The following is a 12454-nucleotide window of genomic DNA, read 5'->3' as shown; positions in this document are numbered from 1 at the left end:
GGGAATGGCGGAAGCTTCATAACGAGGAACTACATAGTTTATACGGTTTACCCAACATTGTTAGGGTCGTCAAGTCTAGGAGGCTTAGGTGGGCAGGTCATGTAGCCAGAATGGAAGAAAGTAGAAACGCTTTCAAAGTCTTGACTGGTAGACCCATAGGAAAACGACCATTAGGAAGACCTAGGCGCAGATGGGAGGATAATATTAAGATGGATCTCGCAGAGATAGGAATACAAAGTAGAAACTGGATCCAATTAGCTAAGGATAGAAGTCAGTGGAGAGCTTTTGTGAACGCGGTACTGAACCTCCGGGTTCCATAGGCCATAGAGTTAGTTAGTTAGTTAGTTAATCTTGTTCGAATGGGTGTCTTTAATGCGTATATATTTTCTTTTATTTCTATTAGTGTTGATCTTTTTATATAAATATACTTTCAATTTTTATGTTCATGCATGTAATTTTTATGCATATTTTTTAAATTACAAATACTACATGTTTGTTTTTTATTTTTATAATCATTTATCATTATGTATCTAGCATGTTTCTTTTATTGTTATGATTTTATGTATAAACTTTTATTTTATAATTATGATTTAATGTATTCACTGTTCTTTGTACAGGGTGATTTTTTTAAAACTCACGGATTTTATTTGGGTCTAGAATGTGTAACTGAAGTCCGATTTTCATACGGTTTGTGGCAAATGATCAAAGAAGGATGGGAGAATTATGGGACTATGTTTACTGGTTTAAATTCATCCGGGGTAATATCGGTCACGACTCAAGAAAAGCAGCAAATATTCGCCCGTGTACCTTACAATTAGAAAAAACGAAATCTTTAAGTTTTACGTCCCACGCTTATGCCGGTTAGGGTAAAGGAGACGGTGATGATGAGCGATGAGTGAAATGGTGGAATGAAGAAAGTGGGAGGAAACGGGAGAACCCCGAGGAAACCCACAAGCACTGTGTTTGTCCACCACAAGGTCGACACGGCGCAAGCTGGGATCGAACAAGGGACCCCAAGCATCGGAGATGAACGCTCTGCCACTGAGCCACCACGCCCCCCAGCTAACAATTAGAATAAAATTTTGGATTTCTAAAGCAAAATTGCAGAATACAAATTAAATGTTAGTGAAAATACAAATTAAGTGTTAGTGGTAACACCTATAAATCAAATTTTAAAATGCTTTAGCCGGTTTCTTGTGACAAACGACAAAAAAGATTTCTTGGGTGACCTAAGGAGTCGATAACTGACATCTTCCACAACACCCGACTGCGTGGTCCGATGCTTCCCTGTCTCGCCCAGAAGCGGTCCTGTTTCTTCTGATTTATTCAGTAGCGACCATATTATGTTCCTGTCTGGGAGAGAATGTGAGGCAAATTTGTATCTAAATGCCCTTTGCATAGCAACAGCGGATTCCGTTCTCCAAAATCTTTTATCGATAAATTCATTTTGATTATTTTCACTGTGTCCTGATCATACTTACACAGTAGCACAGAACCATACAGCATAATTCCCAATACCACTGCCAGTTTCCTCTTTCTTATTGATTTTGGGGAGGTAGCCATCTAACGAAGAAAACTCTAATCTCCACACCGCACTGCAACTCATTCCAATTGTAAGGTGCACTGGCATTTATTTGCTGTTTTTCTTGAAGCATGACCGATATTATCCCGGATGAATTTAAACCAGTAAACATATTTCCGTAAATCTCCCATCCTTCGTTGATTATTTGCGACTAGTGGCTGTCAAGCTGTTGTTGCCAATAAACTGCTTTGGATTATTATTATTATTATTAGTATCAGTATTATTATTATTATTATTATTAGTAGTAGTAGTAGTAGTAGGAGTAGGAGGAGGAGGAGGAGATGATAATGATGATAATAATAATAATAAATTTATAAGAGACGTTTAAAAAAAGTTCGAGACGAGACGAGATGAGAATTCTATTTCTCGTCTCATCTCGACGTATGAATAACATTAGTACTAAGTATTTAGATATGAACCAAAAACATTTATAAGGACTGTTTACTATTAATGTCGCGAAATGTAGTCATAATATAAACAGTGGATACATTAAACCTGTGATGGGTAGCCGACGTGACGTTCTAACACGGGGAGATTACGTTTTATAAAATTCACATGGAGCAGATATTAATGTACAATTTTAAAGTTTAGCCTGAGTTTAGTATATTCAACAAAATAAAACTCTAGGCATCAAAAGGCTTTCGCAGTTGGATGCACCGATAATTTATTATTTCCCTTATTTTAAATATTTAATGAAATATCCCTATCAATGATCACTAAGTAATTTATTCATACCGGGTGTGGAACTCATCCCATTATTGGTTCCCCAGTTTATCATACTTTAGCTCCAATCCCCACAAATTGTAGGTATTACCCTCTTAACACATATATTTATCTGTAACTTTGCATAGAAATATTCACAGTAACATTTCAGATATAAATAATTTAAAATGTAATTATGATTCAAGAATTATGTATCTCATTAAAAGTGAATAAATGATCCTGCAATATACATTCTTAATTTCCTATACTGTAAATAGCATTAGAAAAATGTTCTATTTAGTACTAGCTTATTTATTTATTTACTTGTTTATTCGTAGTTTGTGTGTAGGAAAGAGTTACGACAGTAAAAATGTTGTGCATAAAGAAAGAAAAAAGTTATGTTCTGTATGCTTCGTACGCTTCAATACCCACGTGCTTCTCGGTAGTGACGTTACGCAAAGCAAAGAGCGAAGCGTCTGTGCTTATAGTCCAACCTTTTTTTCTTTCTACACTCCAAAATTATCTAAATATGAACGTTTTGGCAAAAAAAGGCATTGCCTTCTTCAGTGCATATGTTTTCAAAAAAATAACGTTGACTGTGAAATTATATTCTGTTGATTATATTCTTGCTAATAACATTACTTTTGTTATTTCTAGTAGTCCTTCACAAAGTTTCCCTTGCACCTAAAAATTCTTCATGAGCGTTAAGCGATATCTTACGTAACTGATTAATAATAAAGTAAATAAATAATTATTTTACGTATTTTCATTTTTAGAATCTTAATGATTTCAGTACTGCATGTGATCTTTGTATCTTCACCTTTGGATATTAAATCGAGTGGATGATACATGTTACTTATTCAGTGTCTTCATCACAGGTATTCTACTAAAACAACTTCTCAAAATCACTTTTAAATTTTTGTAAGAACTTCAACACTCATTTAGAAGAAAAGCATTTGTAGACTCAATGCTCATTCTCAAAGTATCGTCTTCAGTTACTCTGTTTTCCACGTCATTACAACATTTATACGTATTACAGCATTTACTATTCAAGTTCTCAATTTGTTATTTCCACCTTGATAAAACTTTGTTCCGCTTTCTAACTTTTTTGTTTTCTTTTTCTATCCTCATAATAGTTGTCAGAAGTTATTTGGCTTCTTACTGCCGAGGTAAAAGAAAGCGCGTAAAAGAACTCAAGTGTACTTAAAAAAAAAAAAAAAAAAAAAAAAGTTAAAAACTATAAATTGTTATACAAAATGTGAAAAACCCACAACTGGACCGAGAATTAAACCCGGGTTTCCGGGGTACCGTGCTAATGCATTAATCACTCCCCTACCAAATCTGTTTCCACATCAGTGATACATTGTGATTAGCTGAGTAAATAGTTGAGCACAGACTTCAAGAGTGATACAATGTATAACTGTTTACTGACTGAATTTAAGTGTATAAAAATTAGAAGAGACTAACTTGTTTTATTCCTATTGATATCTGGATTGTAATTTCACTCATAATTCCTTTATTACAGAACGTACGCCGAAAGATTGGGTCTTAATTTTCTAGTACATTCTGACATAGTTTTACCATATATTGCCAATTATGGTAGTAAAGAGCAAGTGGAGAAATTTGTGCCCGACTTAGTGGCTGGAAGAAAGATAGGAGCAATAGCAATGACGGAACCAGGAGCAGGAAGGTGATTATACTTCTTTTTCTTTCTTTTTTCATTGGTTTATTTTCGAATGTTTGGCAAGCAAAATTTTTATCAAGAAGAAAATTTTTATATATTTTTACTATTGCGGCAAAAGTGCTTAATCATTCAGTGTACGGCAATATCTCGGGAAGTAATAGTACGATTTGCATCAATAGTGGCTCTGGAGCTCTACAACAAGGAAGTCACATCGGCAGTGGCGGTGAAACTAGCTCCCCCGTCCCTCCGCGTTAGCTTGCAAAAATAAAAGTTAACATACGTAACACGTGTTAATAAATTTTGAAGTAACTAAAGTACATTAAGAAATTTTATTTTCTTCATAATAATTTATATGTGAGCGTCGTAAAGAAAAAACAATCCTTCATTAGAAACCTACTGGAAAGCTATATTTCCTCTGAAATGATATGAGTCATTCTTTTCCCTGCACTACGAGGTCTTTTTCTTTCCTCCTACGCTTACGTGCTGTTATCGCTGGCGTGGGAGGCTGCGTCTATTGACCCTTGCACTTGAAATTGAGACGCGATAAAAAGTATAAAACTCCCAATCATCTCCTCCCACCAGGATAAATACCATGCTTTGCCAATTGTCACCTAAACTTGGGAGTATTTAGATGGGAATTGGTACGTAATGTGTTCAGTTGTGTCCAAGCTATCTGAATGCAAAAATTAACGTTATTTACTTTCCTTTTTCTTTTGACACTCGATGCGACGGATAGCTCACTGCTTCTACTAATCACCTGAAGCACATACCACAACTTACGTCCTCGCAGTATAAGGAATCTTTAAATTCAACGTTAAAATAATTACACAGGCAATAACTACATTTAAACAATCATATTTTCAGTTCTGGGATTACTTACATTACATCTCACTACAATTACTATGGTTTGATGTTACTGAATGCGTATGGAAAACACAAGACAAACATTAACAATATTCTGTAATACGTGATCATTATACGGCCGTGCAAATTAAATATCAAATATCAACCTTATTATTGTAGCTAACTAATTCTTTTTCTTCCTTTCTATAAAAGTGATAAAACAAAATATACGAATCAGCGTGTCATGAAAGTGGTTTTTGCGAAGATAATTTGCATATAACGGATCATATGTCCTTCTCTCTCTCTCTCTCTGCTGAATGTATAAGTTTCCTTTTTAACACGACTTTGGAGGAATGCAATTCTCCAGTAAATAACTCATTGAACTTCTCAGCCGCTGACTTAGGACAAATTTAACACTCTACTTACAGCTTCTTCCAGATAGAGATCCGTGGCATAACGTGTCCTATTGAGACGTACACTTAAACAATCCTCTGACGATTTTGTAAACTTGCCACAAACTTCTTGCACACTAGGGTAATTGGTAAATGCCCTTTTGCTATCACTACTCGATGTCCAAACAACAGTGTTCTCCACTGGACGTGACCACAAATGCCTTATGAACGAAATACAAAATAGACCTAGTCTTTTATCAGTCGCTCATCGGGCCGCTCCACAAACACGACTTTTCCGTGGTGGAGGGTTCAATCGTCACTTCCCGACTGATTTGTGCTTCTGGTCACCATGTAACAATGTCCACCATTGGTTGATTACCAAAAGTTGTCCAATCAGGAACTGGTTTAGATGGCTTTTGAGCAACTGGGGGTAACTCGTGACTTTTTACCCTCGTGAGAACCGACGCAGTAAAAGTCTCTCAGCAACTTTTCGAACAAAGAGTCATTGTTTTAGGCACACACACACACACACGAAGACAAAACTAACTTTGGTTCCTCTGAGTCGAAAATGACGATAAGACTGATTTCAATGATGCTAACTTATGTCCTTTTCACCAAAATTGGGTGAGAAAGACTAATAAAGTGAACGTTTTTAATTTTTTTGCTTTGACGAGCGTCCCGCTGTCGATAGTAGTTCATTGTGTAACCTATGGAACGCGCAAAACCAGCACAGAGCTGAAGGGCTAAACCTTCCCGCACATCCTCTGTCCTTCCGCTGGCCGCAAGGAGTTAGAAAGCATATTTTCCTTCAGCTGTCACGTCACGATGCTGATGTTGCCAATCTTAAATCAAGGTTACAGTCCTTATTAAAATAACTAAAAATAATTCGGTCGCTCCTCATTCCATCCCTATAAATAACGGTAATTATTTTTTATTAATATTTTTTCTATTATTTGAGAAGGCAAATGACTTTGTGACGCATGTGATGTTTGTAAGGTGCCAAGAACTGAGCTCAATAGGTTCATCTGTTCTGAACCGATTGAAAAATGAATAAATAAAGGAACTTACTTGTTGCTAAACAATGTTCTCGTCTGTCGTTCTGGAAGCTGGGCGTTTGGTTCCGGATAGAAATACATATCATTTGTATTTCGCCTTGAGCTGTAAACTCACTTGTTTATAAACTCTGTGCTTGAAAGGAACGTTAAACTGTAAATAGAGACACCTTTTATAGTATGAAATGTGCGTACGAGTATACATTCATACAAGCGACTGTTTGGGTAAGTTCACAGAATTTTCGTGTTGTATTCAACGGTAATATTGTGCTTGAAAATATATTCACTCATGCAACATATTTACATATATTTTAATTAAACATTACTTTTCACTTCCGGATTATACTCTAGGCAAAAGCGACGTAGAAACAGAGGACCGAACTCAAGACAATCCAGATTAAGAAATGTGTAACGTTACTTCGTGCTTTCGTATAGACTTAAGAAGTGTTAAAACTGCAATAAATACTGAGAAGTTAAGTACGAATACAATAGCACTTAAAATGATATGACCAAGTGTAATACAAAAAAATTGAATTACGGAGCATGTCAAAGATTTCGAAGAAAATCCATCCATTTCAGGTTTATTCAAACATTTGTAAATAATAATAATAATATGAAGAAGATGCAATATGGTACATTTTAATATAAAAATCTAAATCTACCTTGTACAAGTGTAGATGTTTATAATGATATATATTTTTTTTATATAAATCATATTCTCAGGTAGAAAGAACCACACTTGCATCCTTAATATTCGCATTAACAGATCATAATATAGATAGATAGGTATCAAACAGAGATAGAAGTACTATTATAAATAACGTTAATAACAGAAATTAATACATAAAAAATCAGTTTTTTAAATGTAAATTTTTATATGTAGTTTTTATCACTAAATGCACTACGTAGAATTCTATAGTCTATACCGTATTATTTGGTTTTATAGTTTGTCAACACTGAAAAAAATCAAAAGTCACCTTGCAACGAAGAAAAGATACGTTAGTTTCCTTGAAAATTATTTGGAAATATTTATGTTAGAGATGACATTCACTTAACTTAAGACATGAAATAATATATAGCTTTTTTATCGCACAGCGAAAGTGTGTGACTCATTCTTATTGGTACTCTGTCCGAGACTACTCAATCTCGTCGCTACGAAATGTCAGGAGAGAAGCTAAGCCCTCCTGCGACCACCTTCATCACCCCCTGAAACTGTTAGTTATTTATTTAGATAAATATATTTTCGAAAAATCAGCAGTTGAGAATGTAAGATAAACTCAAGTTAGCTCTCTCACAAGAATTATCTCACTACAGCACCCCGTCTTCCCTCTGTCTTAGTATTCTGGTTACAGACCTGAGAGTGCTCCATATGTAATTGGATCTATAACCAGGAAGTTTAAACGTAGATCAAAATAACATCAGTTGACTTTCATCAAATATGTGTTCCTTGTGTACGGTTACTAACTGGTTACAACTTTAATTTCAGCGATCTTCAGGGAATCAAGACATATGCTACGAAAGATGGAGATGATTACATTTTAAATGGAAGCAAAACGTTTATCTCGAATGGTAGCATGTGTGATGTTGTGATTGTCGTTACTCTTACAAATAAGGAGGCCAAATCAGCTGCTCATGGAATATCTCTCTTTCTCGTTGAGGACGGTATGCCAGGATTTAAAAAGGGACAAAGACTGAAGAAAATGGGACAGAAAACTCAGGTCTGATATTCTTTTAATCATTATTGCAAAAGTGTCTTAGTAGTATTCAACAAATACTGAAATATGAAACTTAAAATTTAACTGATTCATTCCATTTTTATTCCGCCATTTATATGTCATTTGTATGTGGTGATACAACACAATGAGTACATTTTCAGTATCAAACAGGGTTCATACACAACCTGGAAAACCTGGAGAACCTGGAAATCTCAGGGAAATTGATTTTGGGAGAAAAATTCCTGAATAGTTCAGGGAAATCGATCATATCTAGTAAAAGACCTGGCAATATCAGGGAAACTGAATTTAATATTTTGAATGTATTCAAGTATGGAACAAACGTATTTACTTAATTCCCATAGTAGGTTTCTCAACTTAATATTTTTTTCCTTTAACCGATCCGGTACAATACTCATAAATGCACCTTCGTTGATATAATGGGCACACTAGTAACCTTTCCACTTTTTCTGAAAGCGATACTGACCCATAGAAGCAGTTCTTTAGAATTTCATCGTTGCAACCTCAGAACTGACTCCTACTGTTTCTAAGACAATAAAGTAATCGTTCATTGAGGAGAAGGATGGCCATTCTTAAATATATAAATATATTATTCTTAAAATTTATGTGTTCTCTTACTGTTAGTTTCTTCCACTAGACCTGGAAATTGCAAAAATAATACTGGAAAACCTGGAAAATTCAGAGAAATTAAGTTCAATATTTTTGTATGAACCCTGTCAAAGAGGATATCAATATTAATATTTTACGGGTCAAGAAGTATCCAGTATAGAATGTGAAGACTAAGTTTTTGAATACTATGTCTGCATTTTTCATCTGAGCCAATGCTGTGCTAATTAGGAGTTAAATCCTAGCTTTAGCTCAGATGATGGATGTAACACGTAGCATTAGAAAACAGCCTGCTGATGTTGTTTGTTAAGTAGTGAGATTATCTCTATATGTTTCTACCCTTTCGGGATCATCAATGATAACGCAAGCCACGTCATAGTGACGTATTCTATAGAAGAAAAATATGTGGTTTGCATTTGTATTGTATAAAAAGACGCGAATTTTGTGGTTTGATTTTTACTGCGTACGCATGACGAATGTAACTTCATAACTCATTGAAACATAAAAACATTCTGACAATCACAAGCAACTAAAAACATTCAGAATGAATTTTTAACGTGAAGTGTATTTTTTCAATTAATTTTTTTACCAGAAAATAATGAAAACATAAAGATTTACAATTGCTTTTCGTTAAACTCTTCATCAGATGGATATTTACCATTTGTTTTGTTAATTTCTTCACCAATATACATACTTGTGTATTTCATGTAGGATTTTCTCTTCATTTATCACTCATTCGCTGTCGTGCACTCTTACCAATGAAATATGTAAAACCGACCTACATAACTGCTTAAAATATGAAATCTTCAACATTTAATAGCATCTCAATTTTCTGCTGTTCCGATCTCCTATCAAATGATTCACACTTTGGTAAAGTCTTCCTTCTTGTATTCCCCTAATAATTTATTTTCTCATTTGGTCATCTGTTATCACTTTTGAAACAGATACCTAAAAGTTTCTGATATCTTCGTTCTTTTCTTTGTATTTTTTTTTTCTTTCTTTCTGTCTTGTCGGTGTTTTTATCTTAAAATAATCCGAGCTTGACTTTTTTTTTTTATGGCTTATTCGAAGGTTAAGCCCCAAGCATCCAATTTTATTTATGCTACTTCTTCAGATTTTTTTTCCAAATCATTACATCATCTGCAGATGTAAACATAAGTCTAATTCTGATTTTATTATACTTCCCTAACTCTGCTTTTTATAACGACGTTGAATAGTATAACACCACGTTGTTTGAGACATTTCACGTTGTAACATCGACATTTTCTGTGATTCGTTCGCACTCTTCGCTTTCAGTCTTTATAGAGTTATTTTGTTCATCATATAATTTGTTTGTTCTTTCTTATATTCCAGTCTACTGAAGGTCTTTCCAATATGTATGCTCCGTACGTATGTTATCATGTGCATTCTTCAGATTTATGAGTAGGGACACAGTGGCTTAGTGGTAGAGCGCTTATCTCGAGCGTGGGGCCCCTGGTTCGATCCTCGGCCAAGAAAGTTCGTAGTGGACAACATTGTGTCCGTGGGTTTTCTCGGGTAGACCCGTTTCCCCCCACATTCTTATTCCACCAATTATTTCATCATTCACTTGCCTTAATCATCGTTTCCCTTAGCCTAAAGGGCATAATTGTGGGACGTTAAATCTTAAAGATTTCATTTCATTTTCCAGATTTACGAATATTATGGTTAACTGCTCATCATACGCATAGCTTTTCAGTTAGCTATCCCAGTACAAATATGACCATTCACTTCTTCTTTTAGTAAAAGTGCATTACTCTTCGCATATGTTCTGTTCGTAAATTCTTTCAATAATTTTGGATCAATCCTCGTACTCATTGTGACAGCAGAAGGCAAGTTTTATGAGGAGGACTTCAGATTTTGTATATCCCCTTTTTAATCAAATTTACAGCTTAAGGTTGATGTAAAGGGACAAGTTTTGCCAATAGATGTCACTACAATCTTCGTCTCTCTCTCATGTATTTTTTACCTTTCACGAAAATTTATAAATTCTCTTACAAATTTCGACCTAGAGACTTCAAACTTTTGGAGAAGGAACTTCATAACCTATCGAAGGCAACAATACGTGCCGATTTCTTATTTTGAATTTTCTTCATTGTTGAAAGAGTTATATTGTTAAAGGTTTGGATATCCTTTTCAATAAACAAGCCATTTCAACAATGAGGAAAGTGTTAAATAAAAAATCGGCACGGAGTGTTGCCTTCGATAGGTTATGAAGTTCCTTTTCTAAAAATTTGAAATCTCTAAGTTGAAATCTGTAAGAGAAATCTTGAATTTTCGTGAAAGGTAAAAAAAACATGAGAGAGATACGTATACTGTAATGACATCTATCGGCAAAACTTGTCCCTTTAAGCTAACCTTAAGAAAAACATTTGTTCAAAATTTGAAGTTCTCAGACCCAACGGTTTCTGAAATTGGTAAGGACTGAGAGACCGTTTAAGCTCCCAACCATTTTAAGGTTACGAAGTCCTAATTTTACTCATAAATTACAGTTTAAGAAGCATATTTATGCAAAATTTCAAATTTCTAGACGAAGAAAAAATCTCCTTTTTCCTTCCAGAGGAGTCAAATTTTGCAAAACTTTGTTTTATAGATTGTTTTATAGATATTCACAGTCTTACATCTATGAAAAACGTTTATACAAATTTCAGGACCTTGACCAATGGTTTCGATTATTTGATAGTAAAAGTCAGTGAGCTTAATTTTTTTATATAGAGCGCTCACCTCTGATGCGTGGTGTTCCCGTCTACGTGAGTTTGTGATGCACAGCATCTTATCCGTTGGAATTCTTAGGATTCTGCCGTTTCATTCCTCATTTTTATTCGACCAATTATTTCATAATCATTCTTTTTATTAATCATCGATATCCTTTAACCTAAGGGATATAGCCATTGGAGTAGAACTAGAAATTTGATTATTGAAATTGTGTACCTTATTATTTCTCGTGGCTTTCAGAGAAATATCGATCGTACGGTTCATCTGTTTTTCAGAAGCCTTTAATGCTACTGTAGTAAAAAGAGATTAGCAACACTTCTCTTTTTTAAAATTTAATTTTCAAAGTTTTTCTCTGAAAGCAATCGGAAGTATTTGGCTTTCTTTGACAGTTATGACGTATTCGCTTGAAATATGTTTTTTCAACTTACTGTTTGATGTATACGTGTTTTCAAATATGTGGCTAAATTCACGTACGCTTCCTGTCATGTTCACTTTTTCGTAAGAGACGTGCGTGTTCCAGACAGGGGCCACCCACAGGAAGTCCACCGTGTCCAGATCACCTACCCCCCCCCCCCAAAAAAAAAAAAAAATCAGCATGCATTTGTACACTTTCTTGATAAAATTATACTTTTTAACAGGGAAATGATTGATGTAACATGAACATTTGATCTTACACCGTCTGTACTCGTTCTCTTATAAAACAATCTAGTTCTATCATTTTTTTTTCTGAAAATATAGATGGGAGAATTTTACAATTACTTATCGGGTACAAAATAATATCCGTTCAATACTATATAGACGTAGTGGCTTGTAGTATTGGACCCCCTCCCCCAAACAAAAATTTCTGGGTGCGTGCCTGGTTTCAGACAAATACAAAGGTCTGTATACAGGGTGTCTACTGATACTGGAAATACTTGAATTACACTGGAATTTAATTTTGATACTGGAGCTCTTCCGTGGCTAAGCGGTTAGCGTACGCGCCTTTGGCGCAGGAGACCTGGGTTCGATTCCCGGCGGGAGCTCATGTGGTTCGGATTCCACGTTAATCAGTAGGTCCACGTCTCATATAGCCTCGCTGCTGAACGGGACGTTAAACTCAAAATCAACTCAATTAATGTTGATACTGG

At 35.0% G+C, this 12454-nt stretch overlaps 1 protein-coding gene across 6 annotated transcripts in view; it reads left to right on the top strand.

The window, feature by feature from the left end:
- Positions 1-12454, top strand: part of LOC145668410 (long-chain specific acyl-CoA dehydrogenase, mitochondrial-like) — a 53033-nt gene that overhangs the window by 16318 nt on the left and 24261 nt on the right. For all 6 annotated transcript variants that reach the window (XM_081736222.1, XM_081736217.1, XM_081736218.1 and 3 more), the window contains exons 4-5: positions 3810-3974; positions 7742-7973. In XM_081736222.1, coding sequence (XP_081592348.1) covers positions 3810-3974; positions 7742-7973 — 397 coding nt within the window. The remainder of the gene's footprint in view (positions 1-3809; positions 3975-7741; positions 7974-12454) is intronic.

This window comes from Thermobia domestica, chromosome 13, assembly GCF_964235325.1.
Source record: "Thermobia domestica chromosome 13, izTheDome1.hap1.1, whole genome shotgun sequence".
NCBI classification, from domain to species: domain Eukaryota; kingdom Metazoa; phylum Arthropoda; class Insecta; order Zygentoma; family Lepismatidae; genus Thermobia; species Thermobia domestica.
Note: the sequence above shows the minus strand (reverse complement) of the source record. Positions and strands in the feature narration are given on the sequence as shown.